Source organism: Leguminivora glycinivorella, chromosome 2 (assembly GCF_023078275.1).
Source record: "Leguminivora glycinivorella isolate SPB_JAAS2020 chromosome 2, LegGlyc_1.1, whole genome shotgun sequence".
In the NCBI taxonomy this organism is placed as follows: domain Eukaryota; kingdom Metazoa; phylum Arthropoda; class Insecta; order Lepidoptera; family Tortricidae; genus Leguminivora; species Leguminivora glycinivorella.
The window spans coordinates 21,068,851-21,085,736 of NC_062972.1; the positions used below are offsets into that span (position 1 = coordinate 21,068,851).

Genomic DNA, 16,886 nt, shown 5'->3' on the forward strand with positions numbered 1-16,886 from the left:
AAAAAAAAATTCAAGATGCGACCGTCGCGAGTTTGCGACCGGTTCGTTCATTTTTTACTTCAAATTCGCATAAAGGAGTCTCTAGGGCCCTCAGATACCTATCGATTTTCATTTAGAACGACTGAAAAATTAAGAAATTCAAGATCCGTTCATTTTTGGCTTCACATTCGAAGTCTAATGAATGAAAATAGCCGTGAATCATTCAAAACTTGCATATCGCGGAGATTAAAAAATATATGGTAGGTATGATGTTTACCTTCTATCTAGTCTTAACAAATTTTAATTAAACGATACGGAGTATTTACATACCTGGATTACCTTTCATGGATTGATATTGCCTCGGAAAATGTTCACCTTTTAAAAATGTATTAACATTACATTAGACTGAACAAAGAAAAGTATTCAGCATTTTTAATCAAAATATTTTTTCATGAAATTTTAACTCTTGTATAAATATGATTTCACATATTAAATGAGTGCAAGGGATAAGTGAACAAATATAACCCGACGAAATTAATTAAGCAAACAATCAAACTCGTGAGCGCTGCTGTGTAGTTATTAATGTACCTACCTAACCTAATAGAGCTAATACTCTTATAAATGAGCAGAAAATCTGACATTTAAATGAAATAGGCTGATATTTTAGGCAATTTAAAAACTTCAGCTCTAAGCGACCTTATTCCGATTTTGAATTAATTTTTTTACTTCAAAGTTTAGTTGTGGTAAAGACATATTATGTAACTTCGTATAGACAGCTACAGTCAAAGAAAAAAACGTAGCTCAGAACCATATAGAAAAAGGTACGGTGGCCTAGATGGCGTTACATCTTTAGGGGACGCTCGGCTAGATGGCGCTATCATCATCATCATCATCATTTCAGCCATTAATCGCCCGCCACTGCATAGGCCTCCCTTCGTGTACGCCACTTATTCCAAATATTTCACTAGATTTCATTGAAGTGACCGGGAAAATTGTTTTGATTAATTACTTGGGAGAAATAAATCAGTCAGAATCTAACATTTAGGCATAGGTAAGTTATATGTACGTACACGCAATCTAGACATGAAGTACCTATGAACACGCGAGGCCGAGGCATATCTTGTTTTTCTCCTAATGCTCAGAATGAACAGAATGCAAGTGCTACAAAAATATAAAAACCGGCCAAGAGCGAGTCGGGCCACGCTCAGTGTAGGGTTCCGTAGTTTTTCGTATTTTTCTCAAAAACTACTGAACCTATCAAGTTAAAAACAATTTTCCTAGAAAGTCTTTATAAAGTTCTACTTTTGTGATTTTTTTCATATTTTTTAAACATATGGTTCAAAAGTTAGAGGGGGGGGGGCGCACTTTTTAGGGTTCCGTAGTCAACTAGGAACCCTTATAGTTTCGCCATGTCTGTCTGTCCGTCCGTCCGTCCGTCCGTCCGCGGATAATCTCAGTAACCGTTAGCACTAGAAAGCTGAAATTTGGTACCAATATGTATATCAATCACGCCAACAAAGTGCAAAAATTAAAAATGGAAAAAAATGTTTTATTAGGGTACCCCCCATACAAGTAAAGTGGGGGCTGATATTTTTTTTCATTCCAACCCCAACGTGTGATATATTGTTGGATAGGTATTGAAAAATGAATAAGGGTTTACTAAGATCGTTTTTTGATAATATTAATATTTTCGGATATAATCGCTCCTAAAGGAAAAAAAAGTGCGTCCCCCCCCTCTAACTTTTGAACCATATGTTTAAAAAATATGAAAAAAATCACAAAAGTAGAACTTTATTAAGACTTTCTAGGAAAATTGTTTTGAACTTGATAGGTTCAGTAGTTTTTGAGAAAAATATGAAAAACTACGGAACCCTACACTGAGCGTGGCCCGACACGCTCTTGGCCGGTTTTTTTTCCTTTAGGAGCGATTATTTCCGAAAATATTAATATTATCAAAAAACGATCTTAGTAAACCCTTATTCATTTTTAAATACCTATCGAACAATATATCACACGTTGGGGTTGGAATGAAAAAAATATCAGCCCCTACTTTACATGTAGGGGGGGGTACCCTAATAAAACATTTTTTTTCCATTTTTTATTTTTGCACTTTGTTGGCGTGATTGATATACATATTGGTACCAAATTTCAGCTTTCTAGTGCTTACGGTTACTGAGATTATCCGCGGACGGACGGACGGACGGACGGACGGACGGACGGACGGACAGACAGACATGGCGAAACTATAAGGGTTCCTAGTTGACTACGGAACCCTAAAAATGAGGGATGTTAACTTATAAGCTAGCTACCTAGCGACTATTATAATATAAATATAAACCTTCCTCTCAAATACTCTATCTATTATGCAAAAAAAAGTATAGTTAAAAGTACTTAAAACGTTTATTGATATGACGTACATACATTAGTTATTTTTTCTACTCCCGAACTGTTATTCGTCATTTACAGGGTCGTGCATAGATCTTTAAAACCCTACATAAAAGTCTATTCCCAAAGCCAGCGTCCGACGGCTTTCAGCGCATGCGCGCAATATCGAAAAAACTGAAAACGCATTGTTTGGCTCTGTAACCATGGCAACGCATTGTTATAACGATACTGCGCGCTTTCGCGGGAAGGCTTTGGGCAGCTGAGCTGACAGTGCAAACCTTTGCGTCAAAATACAGGAAACAGTGTGAATTTCACGAACATTATTCAAGAAAACAATGAAAAGCAAATTATAAAACTATGGTTAGTACTATTTAATATTAGATTAAGTACCTACTATTATTATTTTTACCAATATGAACTATAATAGAAATGCAAATTGTAATATGATGATGTGACGTGTAAATTATTATTTATGAATAAATGATTGAATTGAATTGAATTGAAAAACTAAGTGCATGGTCGTAGAAAAAGTATTGTATGCAACGGTGTTTAACTTAGTCAAAAAATACTCGTGGCGTTTTAATAACAATTTTCGGCTTCGCCTCAAATTGTTACCCACGCCACTCGTCTTTTTTGACCTCCTTTAAACGCCTATTGCATAAAATACTATTTGTTACCCACGCCACTCGTCTTTTTTGACCTCCTTTAAACGCCTGTTGCATAAAATACTATTAACGCCAAAGTTGTATTTTAACGCCGAGTGTGGAATTGAAAAACGAGCAAGTGAAAGGATTCTATAGTTGAACCACGAGCGAAGCGAGTGGTTCGAGAATAGAATCCTGAACTTGCGAGTTTTTTAACACACGAAAAGTAAAATAAATTTGCACCCGAGTGTAACACAAAACTCCTCCTTCTCCTCCTCCTTCCTCACTATAGCGAGGAAACTACAACGCAAAAAATGCGTTTATCACTGCTTCCAGTAGTTCCACAGATGGTAAATCATCTTTATTACTTGATTCACCTACTTTTATCAATTTTAAAGCAGTTAAGTTGACTTTATTCAAGGTCAAATTACTTTAACCCACTAGTGGATAAAATGCGTTTTTACCCGCTGGTATTAAAGGACAAAATACCTACGTGTCTCCAAGCTAGTGAGGGGAAAAAAAATAACTGACAGAGCTGTTATGAAAACAGAATTTCCACGGAAAGTTACGGAAATAAGTAAAGTATTTTCACGGTGTAAAATATTCACAGATCATTGTTGCCCTACACGTAAAACCTTTTTAGGGTAAGAAAGAAATTTGTAAGATGTTATCAACACACTCGAACATTACGGAGGCAAATTGTTACGATGACATAAAATATTAGCCATGCAAATCAGAGATTTCTCTCATAACTGGAGATAAGGAGAAATCGTAAAAAAATGTTATAAAACCTTCGGCGTGTGTTCTTGGTCTTACACGTTGTTGTGTACTTTCACTTTTGTCGTTTTACAGTATCAGTACGTACTGCAAAAGGTTTCATATGCGGTATGAAACCTTTTGCCATAGAAGTCACTTTGACGTTTATTGTGAAAATCTTCTACAGTGGTCCAGGATTTAAATTGACTTTACATAGACATAGTGTGTTTTGGGGGTAGCTTAGATACACAGGATTGTCAATGTAGTGTTATGGAAAAGGAATAAAAGCAAGCTGCAATTTATTTCCGCTACCCAAAGGTTGTCTGGTAGAGATCGCTCTTTAGCGATAAGACCGCCTGTTGGGTGCCTCTATTTATAATCATTTGTTTTGTCTCCACTGTATCATTTTTCTGTATCTTTTGCTGTGGTGTGCCAATAAAGAGTATTCTATCTATTTTATCTAAGGTATAAAAGCAGGCACAAGATTTGTAACTACTGAGTAGTCAACATTTTTATAGAAAATACGCGCGAACTTTTATGAATCTTTTTCTACTCTCGTGTTGTTATTCGCCATTTACAGTGTCGTTCATAGATCGTTAAAACCCTACATAAAAGATGCCCGCCCCCGCCCGGTGCCCCGCGCACCCACGCATACGATATAGCTCTTAAAGCATTGTGAGGATACCTTTAAAGGATATAGCGGGAGCGCGGGGCGCCGAGGGCTGGCGGCAGCGGCGCGGGGGAGTGCGAGCGACAGGGTGAGTGCAGGAACAGAGGGAAGGCCGACGCGTCAAAATACAGGAAATATGTAGTGCGAATTTCACGAAAGTTATTCTAGAAAACTATTAAAAAGTAAGTGCATGGTCGTATAAAAAGTATTGTATGCAACGGTGTTTAACTGAGTCAAGAAATACTCGGCTTCGCCTCAAATTGTTACCCGCGCCACTCGTCTTTTTTGACCTCCTTTAAACGCCTGTTGCATAAAATACAATTTCTGACTCGGATCATATTCATAAAACTCTACAAGCCTCACTCTCACTTTTGTAAAAAAAATAGTTAATTGAGTCTTGTAGGGCATGCAAAGTATGAACAACGCTAATACAGTGTACAACTTCAAAGCGTCTTACATATTTACAAACACAAATTAAATATTAATGTTATATAGGTACTTTATAAAGCTAAAAATTATTTTTAATGATTTGTCAAACTTAGCAGATGTTTATTTGCTATTGTATGTATTTATTCCTGTGTTTATGAAAAATCAATACTTCTGTGTATGTATGAAAGTTATTTAATCTGTAGTGTGTGAAATTAATTGTCAGGTCATTAGATAGACGAACTTTACTATTGTGGTCTGGAGATTTTTAAGGCCAGTTTATTTTTCATTCAATGCATATTACGTTCAACTTAAAACGTCCTGTGTCTAAATTTCTGATAAACTTTAACGTATGTCCGTTTTTGTACCGGTTACATGATCGACCGTGCCCCCATCAATCAAATTGGGTTTACCCCGGACAAATGAGGAGCGCTCCCGGGCGATTCATCTTGTATTTATCATTTTTAGAAAGGTGGATAAAAAGCTTTATGCAGAAACCAGTGTACATATAACCACATTGATCGACCTCAGGGTATAGACAGGCAAAGCATGTTTTGGTTTATCACATTACCGTCGAATGTTAAATGTGCTTTACATTGGTGTATAAGGGGCCTTTACCTGCGTGACCTGCGTCAGCTCTTGCATAAAAATTAAAATTTTGAAAAACCCTCGACCGCGACGTAGTGGACCGATTTTCATGAAACATGGCTAAGAACACTCCCGACTAACTCAGCTTTCAGACAAAAAAAACTAAATCAAAATCGGTTCATCCGTTCGAGAGCTAGGATGCCACAGACAGACAGACAGACAGACAGACAGACAAACAGACAGACAGATATACACACAGACAGACACGTCAAACTTATAACACCCCTTCGTTTTTGCGTCGGGGGTTAATAAAATTAAACTAACGTAAGTATGTATCTGAATCTAAACGGATTATCTTGTACTTACGGTTACCATAGTTACCTTACCTACCCAGTTAAATCAAAGTAAAAGTGTAGGTACATCTGCCACAGACCCCACGTACCGATACCGATAATGACAATAAGGCGATTTAGACGGCGTGCGAACTCGCATGCGATTTTAGTTACATTGCGGGCTGTTGAGGTTACATACAAGGTTTGCACAGCCATCAAATATCGCAATGTAATAAAACTCGTATGCGAGTTCCCGTACCGTCTAATAAATGGGCCTTAGTTTAAAAGTAATTGAATGTCAGATTCCTAGTCGGTGCACGACTGGCCCTCATTTTGTAAGTATGTACAGTCACCGGCATAAATAAGTAAAGGTATTTGTACCTTGTCGCTTTTAATCGTTTGACAATTTCGTATGACATTTCAAGCCCGACGTTAAAGTGACAAGGAACAGAAATCATCACTTATTTATGCTGGTGACTGTACCTAGGTTTTTCTAAGTTAAATTTTATGGAGTCATCAAATTCAGGACATAAACGGCTGTCAGATGTGTCAGGATGGAAGTCAGATAAATGGGATAAATTCTGAACCAACATTTTATTAACACAATAAAATATTTTTCCCCGGAAAAATAAACGCAATAAATTCCTTCGATGCTTTTAAAATTGATTACAACATGTGAAATGTGGCGGAAACCAGCGCAAACGTATTTACGCCTAAATCGTTCCTGCTTGCAATCTCCATATTTGTTCACGGGTGGAACTTGAAAGATGTAGGTAGGTATTCGTTATTATCTAACAACCAGTGAACCATTTAAATAAAAATTCAGTTACATTCATGTTTTGCACAGTATTACTGCATACATGCCGATGTTGTATACAAATCTCTAAATTGATTTTTAGGTAGTTAATTTAGTTTTACTAGAGTTTGCATGTCAGGATGTTCTCTCGTCGGTCGCAAACCAGATTCTATGAAACAAAATTTTGTTTCGATCCACTTTTTGTAAATTTTTGATAATGTGAAGGTACTTACAACAAGACATTGTCATGAAACTCATTAAAGCCTATGCTATGTACCTACCTAAAAGAAACTTGGTTGGTCCGACTGTAGCTAGGGAATAAACGAATTGAATGATCAACCAAAAATTTTGAACAAATGGACACTTAAGTATTCTCCAGCTTTTAACCGGCTTCTATCAAAAGGAGGTTTTAAATTCGATTGCATGATTTTTTTTATAATATTTAAACAAATTCGTCGTCTATACTCAATATTATATTTACAAAGGTAATGTAATATATTTTCCGTATTTTCTGCATGAATCTCACGCATCACTCCCGGCAACATTAATCCCGCGCGTTCATCATTCTGATTTCTCGCCCAAGTGCCGCATTCAACCTCAAAAATCGTGTCTATCTCATATAAATCATTTGAAAAGCTTCCTCTATATATTTGTCAACGTTTGTACAAGTTGTTGAGCGATCGCTACTCATTAGCGGGCTCCATCTTGGGCCATTGAGGGCAGGCTTATTTGTCCGATGGGTCTTGATAAATGGAAATGTCTTGGCCACTCCATCATAATGTACAGGCTAATGTAAGTGGACGGTCCTTGGTATAGAGGATGTATGGGCACACACGGACGTGTTATTTAAATAGACGTTGCATATGTGTAACAAATCGTATGAGTGTGCCGTTTCCTGAGTGAACAATGTATGTACCTACCTAAATGCGACTTCGGAAAGGCTTTTAGATAAAGTAAAAGGGACAAATTTGTATTACGTATGTGGCCAATCTCTAATTATTCTCATTATTCAAGCAATACCTACCTCACTCATTTGAGAAGTATTTGTTAAAAAATGCCTACTTTTTTATTATTTCGAGTGTGGACTGGGTGCGTAGCCGAATGGCACAAACGCTCACGAAACGAAACGCTCATGGATATCTATGTCTATCGCTCGTGCGTATTGGCGCGACAGAGTCAGACTACCTTTCGCGGCATTTCGTTTTCGTTTCGCGTCGCAGAAATGCCATTCGGCTACGGCATCTGTTATTATTATTATTAATTATACGTAAGGAAAAAACTGTGAAAAATTGTATGGTTTTATCCTGTTTGAAGACAATTTTCGTTTGTTAGTTTTATTTTACCATTGTTAGTAGGTAGCATATTTTGTAATCGGTGATTTAGTGAAATACATGTCGTTGATTATATCGCCATGTAACTCTATTATAATGGCCGCTGCAAAAATATAAACCTTAAAGAAGAAAAGAGGATATGTCTTCTTCTCCAGCCAGTCAAACCTCTCGAATACGGTCGAGTTAGGCCGTTTTCACATTATCCGATCCGATATCGGATGTAGGAAGGATGTAAAATGTAAGATTTATGCGCTTCCAGGTCTTTATTTATGTATTTGATAGATCATTATTACTAAAAAACGATATAAAACGCAAAAATTGCGGATTTAATCCAGATGGCACTATCCTACGACAGTTTTTGTCCGAGGCACCATGGAACTGCCGATATCGGCAGGACGCTTCCGACATTTTTGGTATGCCGGACCCCCCGCCAGCTGTCGGCCGATAATATTTGTATGTGTGCGTATATAATGTAGGTATACGTTTGTAGTAGTGTGCGTGACAAAAATGGCGTCTATTAAACAGTTGTTAATGATGAATTTCTGTTGAAAAAAAAAAAGATTGGTATTCATCGGTCCGAATTGCGGATACTATTTTTTCCATCTTTTAGTAGATATAGTTAAATGTAAAATTATTTATTTTAGCTGCCACTCTTGAGTATTTTTATGATCGTTATTTAAATTTTACAATAAAATATTTGAAATGTAGTGCGTATAATTATTAAATATAAAAATTTTTTTAAATATTTTTTGATACAAAATCATACTTCATTGATTTGGAACAATGCGTTTTATCGGACCGACATCCGACACTATCGGAAGCGTTTATCGGGTGTAGGATGTCGGTCCGACACCCGATATCGGATCGGATAATGTGAAAACGGCCTTACGTTAGTTCAAAATTATAACAAAAAAATACAGTTAGTGCAAAAATCATTTTACTGTATAAAGAGTAAACGTAATTTTACTGTATAAAAGTTTTTAATTCTTCATCCCTAGATTATACGAAAATGAACAATATATGAATAACTTGCACACTTGCTACATATAGGAAGAAATATAGGTACAAGCCGACTTTACCGCCACTTTTTAGGGAAGGTGGTCAAGGAACAAATAAGTGGCTTCTAGGCTGCTAGCCGATTTGCTTTCTATGAAGCAAGGAACAGGTCTAATCGGCGTTCCCCGAAAGTGTTCACCTCTCTATACATAGACAGAAAACACTCTGTAGGTATGTAACCACTATTACAATAATTAGCTACTTATTTTGAGACACAATTTACGTTTATTAACTATTATAAAAAAATACAACATGTCTCCCCAAACCGTTGTAATGTGATAAAATCGATATATTAATTAATTACAACATTTAAGCAAAACAAATGTACATTAAATTAAGTTTGTGAGATAAAAGTGACCTTTTGGTAAAAATTATTTCATTTTATTTGTGACATTCCATATAAATAGGACCTTATGGCGGGTGGGCGCGGCGATTACGTGGAACAGTAGGTAGCTCATTTTATACTGGACATTTCATAGTTATGCTATGACGTGTCCAGTATAAATTGACCTAGAGGTGGATCAACAATTAAACTCCGTGACTGTACCACATTTTACTTAGTAACAAATCAAAAACTTCCTACAATAACCACAAAATTAAATTTAAAAAAAAAACCCCCGACCGCGACAAAGTATATCGACGACCGGTCTGGCGCAGTCGGTAGTGACCCTGCCTGCTGCGCCGCGGTCCCGGGTTCAATTCCCGGTAAGGGCATTTATTTGTGTGATGAGCACAAATATTTGTTCCTGAGTCATGGATGTTTTCTATGTATATAAGTATTTATATATTATATATATCGTTGTCTGAGTACCTGCAACACAAGCCTTCATGAGACTACCGTGGGACTCAGTCAATCTGTGTAAGAATGTCCTATAATATTTATTTATTTATTTATTTATTTTATTATTTATATCGATTTTCATGAAACATGGCTAAGAACACTCCCGACTTACTCAGCTTTCAGACAAAAAAAAACTAAATCCAAATCGGTTCATCCGTTCGGGAGCTACGATGCCACAGAGAGACACACACACAGAGACAGACAGACAAACAGACAGACACACACACAGACAGATACGTCAGACTTATAACACCCCGTCGTTTCTGCGTCGGGGGTTGAAAACGAAGTTTGACAATGGTTCAGGGTCGAATCGTGTCGTCCCTTTCTAATGCATTGCACTATCCCTTTCAACAATGTCCTACCACTGCACTGCCTAAGTAGAGACAAAACTAGGTATTTGCTAGAATGAGATAACTATATTCGTCTCTCATTCTGTATGATGTGTCGTATCTTAGGCGTAAAATACATAGAACCCGCACCGCACGTCGTAAGACGCGGAACGGACGCCCGCGCCGCACCGCCCGTGTAATTTAAATAACGTCTCCTCAGTACGTTTTGTACAGGAAAGACGTAAGACGCGCTTCAAGCGACGCGGCGCCACGCAAACACTCAAGCAACGCGGCGCGGTCGTCCGTGCATCCCTTCTGTGTATTTTACGCCTTAGATTTCTGGCGTGCAGCTACAAATTCGTAAGCGCCTTCCATAATGTCCTTTTTGAAATGGATTGTCACATTACGTTCAATATACAAGATTACTGATACAGTGTTTAGATTGTACAAGTGTAATCGTAGCAGGAGGACTCCTGTTGCCGTCGCTCCTCGCCGCCTACACGGATGTTTGAAGAGGGATTAGACTCCCAGAGGCCTGGTGTCTCGATTATCTATAAAAAAATTGGCATGATAGAATTATCATCCTCAAATGCAGAAATAGGATGGACGGTTGGCCGTATTGAATATTTAAAAAAATCGTCACTTTATTTCCTTAAAGGTAGGCTAAAACATACATAGGTACGTTAAGAGTACAAAAAATGTGGATACGGGATTTTATTGCCCGTGCACTAAGGTAGTGTAAACATATTTTTGCACTTTCGCTATATTCATATTATTTTTGTTGCTGACTGTACCTTTTTGTAATTAAAGCGTTAATTATATAATATTATGATGTACCTTTAAACCCATGAGTCCTATTTTTAATACACATTGCATAAAATGGTTAAGTACCTACCTCAGGGAGAAAACAAAAGATCCCCGTTCTGAGTCATGGCTTGTCCAACAGGTCTCCATCGCCATACAGCGGGGTAACTCTGCTAGCGTGATGGGGACCTTTGGACCCGGCATGGCCCAGAACGGGTTCCTTTAGGTATCCTACCTTTTTTTTTAATATATAAGTTGTAATAATTGTTTTTTTTTTTATTTATTTTATAATTGTACGCAAGTACCTACTTATAATTAACAATAGCAATGAACAATATTGCGATGTCACAATTTGTTACAAGACACTGTGGAGCTAGGGCACATATTTCACAAAAAAAGCTGACCATTAGTCGAACTAAATAACTATCTAATTACAAACTAACTATCTCTGTTTTGCCCAATGGCTGACTGGTTGAGAATGCCTTAAGGCGCTCAGTCCGCCATTTGTACCGTTAATTTGTACAATAAAGTTTAAATAAATAAATAAGTTATATAAAAATAAATTAAAATAGCATATTTAGATTGACACAATACAACTATTTATCGAGATGTATATACATAATTTTGTCCAGCTTTTTAGTGAAATACTCCTATGTGCGGGGTCCTTAAAATTAGACACTTACCTTTTGTACTAGTTCTTCGAACGCCAAGTTGATACCCTCCTGGGTCTTGGCACTGCTCTCGATGAAGAGCATTCTGTGCTTTTGTGCGAACTCCTGCCCCGCTTCCCTGGTTACTTGCCGAGCCTACAGACAACGAACAAAAAATTATAATGAGTATGCAAAATAATCTGTCAAATTATTTCGTTCTCATTCCGGTATCTAAATAGGCACAAAGGTTGTCGACTGGCGGAAAATGCCCAGTAAAACTATTTCGGTATCTCACATTATTATTTTCTTAAGACAGGTTCCATCATTAAAAAAAGATTTTGTACTTACTAAAAAATTACAAGAAATTAAGTAGGTATTTTCCGTTCTGGCATAATTAAGTTTATGACAGTAAAATGATAACCCATATTTTTCCATGTAGACATGACATGTCAGAAGTACTTAATCAAATACAAAATACCTAACTATTAAAAAAAAACAGTTGTTTTACTCAAAAAATCTTGTTCTTATGGTAAGCCTGAGAGTGGGATGTATGATTAGTTGATTAGACTTTGCAAATATATTAAGTAAATTATATATATTTTTTTTTTACTAGCCTATTATGGTGTCCCAATGCTGGGCAAAGGCCTCTTCTCGCTGCTTCCACTCAACCCTGTCACGTGCGTAATCCTGCCAGCGTGGATAGAATGCGTCCAAGTCATCCTGCCATTTCTTCTTTGGTCTGCCTGAACCCCGGCCTGCACCCTCTACGGTGTTCCATGGGTCCCACTCGGTAACCATTTTGGCCCACCGTTCAGGGTGCATGCGGCATGCATGTCCAGAAAGATACAAGTAAAAATTAATTACCTTGTCAATCTTATTGCCAACAACTAAACAAACTATGTTCTTCTTGGTAGAGTAGACTTGCAGCTCCTCCACCCACTCCTTTAGTTTAGCTAGCGTCTTTGGCTCTGATACATCGTACACCAATATAGCACCATGCGCTTCTCTGTAACAAGAGAACATTATAAAATAAATACTTAAATATCGGGGGCACCCTACACAGATTAAGCCTCAAATTTAATAATAATAGTAAATAATAAATATTGGGGACACCTTACACAGATTAACTTAGCCCCAAACTAAGCAAATCTTGTACTATGGGTGATGGGTGCTAAGCGACGATATACATACTTAAATACATAAATACATACTTATGTACATAGAAAACATCCATGACTCAGGAACAAATATCTGTGCTCATCACACAAATAAATGCCCTTACCGGGATTTGAACCCAGGACCGCGGCTAAGCAGGCAGGGTCACTACCGACTGAGCCAGACCGGTTGTCAAATTATGCAAACCTTGTACTATGCTATGGGTGCTAGGAGCGATATACATATAGGATAAAAAATATACTTATATACATAGAAAACATCCATGACTCAGGAACAAATATCACACAAATAAATGCCCTTACCATTCCCGGACCATCGAACCTGGGACCATGGGCTTACTAATACAAATACATATAATCAATACATTTATAGAATAATATTAATAAAATTTCGCATACACTGTTCTCCAATAAATTTATTGGACTATTTTTGGTTGTGGGAATGTTATACGCTAGCTGAAAAATAAGTTAACACTGTGACAAAACTATTTTTAGAATATATTTGAGCCTGCTAAGAGCTTGTATTTCTTCATCATAGTTAGGTAACTGTTTTACACTAAACAAACATAAATTAGCGTGTATGAATTTTTCAGAGTGTAATTTATGAAAATTCAGTAGTGAGAAAAAAATAAGCTTTTAGACAATTTTTCAAATACTAAATAGTAATTTATTGATATTTCCACTGATTATCTACTGAGAATGTAGAAAATGTACATAAATAATTAGAGTTGGATCTATATCACCACACGCTTTGCTGAATATGAATATTCGGCTCCAATACTCCTTCAACTGCTCAAAGGTTAACTGGAAGAGATCCCTTAAAGGGATAAGTTCGCCTTTGTACTAGTGATAAGCTCTTTTTCTTGTGTGTTGTATTATTTTCTGGTACAATAGAGTGTTTTACTACTACTACTACTACTACATTCGGTTCAGTTCTTACTGAACGGAACATTCGGCCGAATATTCGGTTACGCCATATTTTTAAAGAGGATGTTCATTAAAATTGTTAAATGATTGATAATGGTTACATATGTTACTACAACTATGTTTTTATTATTTATTGGATAACTAATACTTAGTTAAAACAACTCTGAACTCTTCTCAACTCTTAAACTACGGTTTTTTAACTTTTTATAAAACAATTGTATTTATATTTTGACGCATAGGTTTCTCTCTTTTTAACAGTTCCTTGAAAAGCTACTAAAATAGGAGCTTATTATCCAATGGAATACGTAAGATCTTCATTAGTTATTTACTTTGTTTATTTGGTAAATATTCGGCAATGCAACCAAATCATTCGGCCGAATATGAACATTCAAACTTGCTGAATATGCCGAATACTGAATACCGAACCCATCTCTACTTGAGAGTTTAAGGATAAATAATTAATATACCTGTAGAAACTAGATGTCAGTGTCCTATAGCGTTCCTGGCCAGCCGTGTCCCAAATGCCTAACTTCACCTTGACTCCGTTCACTTCCATTATCTTGCATTTGTAGTCCACTCCAATAGTAGCAGGGAATGATGCATTGTAGTCACCGGTTGTAAATGCCAATATGATACTGACAACAAATAATAAGTCTTTTAGTTTTTCAATCAGGCTACAGAATAAATAAGTACACAAGGACACTTTCCTATAATAATGCAGTTTAACAGTAGCTCATGCATGTAACACCTGTTGGAGGTACATAGGCTATGGTGAAGATTATCGTCAGTTGAATTGAATGCTGGTTCGCCACCAAAATAGTACACAAAATAATATTATTTGGACTTGAAATTATTACTGATTTTTTGACACAGAAGAACTGCTTAAATGTCTTAAATTACTTTGAAACTCAAACACTCAGGTCTATAACTCATAGATCAAAATAAATTTTAGGTAGTATTTACTTAGATTGTTTTGCATAAGCTTAAATAACATTGCGTTTCGATAATGACTCATGTTAACCTTGCTCAAGTAATACGCACTCCTTTGTCCAAAAAATACAATTAACTCACCTAGATTTGCCTACTCCGCTCTCTCCAATAACTAGAATCTTTAACGCAGTCACGTAATCCATTTTCGACACTCCAAATAGATCTGATGAAATGATTTGAACCCAAAAAGACGAATTTATTTTCTGTCTAGTAGTGTTAAAGATACAATAAATTGGTTCTATCGATTAGTAATATAATATATGCAAGGCACTAACACGAGCTACTAGCATTAAAACGAAGAAATATAATGCTTGATATCGTAATAAACTTTGATATTTCGTGAAAAAAATAACTATTCTACGACGTACATTTACATTGAAAACATTGCATTTTGGCGTTGACGTTTAGCTTGACGTAATCAGACACGTTTAGTTACTGCAATGTTATATTCACCAAGGGAATTTAAAGCTTTAAAGCCTGGCGTTCACAGGGCTCGCCGAGTTGAATCTCATTAATTCGCCTTCTGTATTTCATGAAACTGCGTCCATTAGAGACTTGAATCGAATTTACCGTTCATAGTTTGGTTCATAGTAAAGTAATCGATCTGTCTGGCCTGGCCTTAACTGACAATTTGTGTTTGCCAGGCTGTATTTTGTTTTACTTTCGTTTATTTTTTTATCTATCTTGCCGGCCTAGCCGAAGTGACAATCGTTGTTGACGCTAAACGTCGTTCGAAACACAGTCTGACTCTGTCGCGCCAGTTTAGAAGAGCGAGAGAGAAAAAGCCAGCTACGATCTACGATGACGATATTATAAACGTTTGTGCATGTATTGGCTACGTACCTTGTCATTAGTGATGGGTAGGACATCAATTTCAAATGAGTTTGTATGAGTACCTCATTTCCAAAAATGAGGTGTTACAATGTCTTACTTCAAATGAGGTGAGGTACTGATCTGTATATATATATAATTTCTAGCATCGGCTGTTCCCGGGATGTCCCTCCGGGACATCCCGGCGTCATTTCTTGTGGATATGATAGAGGATTCCTCTAAACTCCCATCACTCACCTCAAAAAAAAAAAAAAAAAAAAAAAAAAAAAAAAAAAAAAAAAAAAAAAAGCATCGGCTGTTTGACAAAATCCATCGGCAACAAAAACTAGTATGTGTAGTTGTGTACTAGGTAAATATCCTTTATACATACTAAATTTCATTAGTCATAATACTTGAACATTTAACAAGAGAAAATAGATAAAATTAAAAAATATTTCAAGGACTGTCATAGAGGCCTGCATAACAACTTAATTTGATGTTTTTATGGAACTGGGTCTAATTTTGCCATTGAATAATATTATTTACAGTTTGTTCCATTTAAATTACTGCTACAAATTACAGTGGTTTCATATTATTAACAGCTTAATAATAACATACTTTGATTAGCATAGTTACCATAAAACTGCATGTTTTAAAACAAACTAAAGTTCGTATTGTTTTATAATTAGTACCACTTTTACATAAAAATAACAAACCTACCACTCCATGTGTTTTAAAAGCAATATGATAGTAATTAAAAACACCATCAACATTCGCGACGCCGGTAAGTCTTTTCAGTTCAGTTTCACTATTTTTTTGCACACAAATGACACTAAGGCAGAATCACAGGTATATTTGATTGTGTAAAAGTTGTCACCATTATTACATTTTGGCTCATTTATTAGTATTATCACTGTAGGACAAAACTAAACTTTATGCAAATATTGCTAATGCAACTAAGTACGTAAGTACAAACTAACTTTTCTTCTGTAAACTGTCATTACTGTCAACGTCAACCGCCTGTGAATTACGTTTCGTGTCGGATTTATTTATCGTTCTATTGAATTAAGAAATGAATTATTCTTTCTATTACTGATTAAATACTTAATTAAACTACCATGCTTCACATAATTTATATTATATTTCGGTCAGTAATCTTGTAATTGTTTTTAAGCAAGCTTCGTAAACGCATCTTCTCAGTGGTTGGCCCTCTGTGTTGGTATTCCGAATATTCAAAACACTGTGTGTGTGTGGATTGAGTGAGCACCTTCCGAAAATAAAAAAAAATATGCTGATCATTTAGTAAAAGTTCTAAAACAATTGTAAAACGAATCTCTGAATTTGTAAAAAGATAAATCAAAAGATACAGCCATTAACATGTGCTCACTCAGTTCTCA

At 36.3% G+C, this 16,886-nt stretch overlaps 1 protein-coding gene across 1 annotated transcript; it reads right to left on the reverse strand.

Moving 5' to 3' along the window:
- Nucleotides 1–9,957: 9,957 nt before the first annotated feature.
- Nucleotides 9,958–15,067, reverse strand: LOC125239879 (ras-related protein Rab-18). Its single transcript, XM_048147629.1, has 5 exons — nt 14,761–15,067; nt 14,157–14,324; nt 12,452–12,593; nt 11,621–11,743; nt 9,958–10,684 (listed from the first exon to the last, which is right to left on the reverse strand). Exons 1-5 carry the CDS (start codon nt 14,820–14,822, stop codon nt 10,571–10,573), a joined length of 609 nt encoding a protein of 202 aa, XP_048003586.1. The 5' UTR covers nt 14,823–15,067; the 3' UTR covers nt 9,958–10,570.
- Between the last annotated feature and the right edge of the window lie 1,819 nt (nt 15,068–16,886).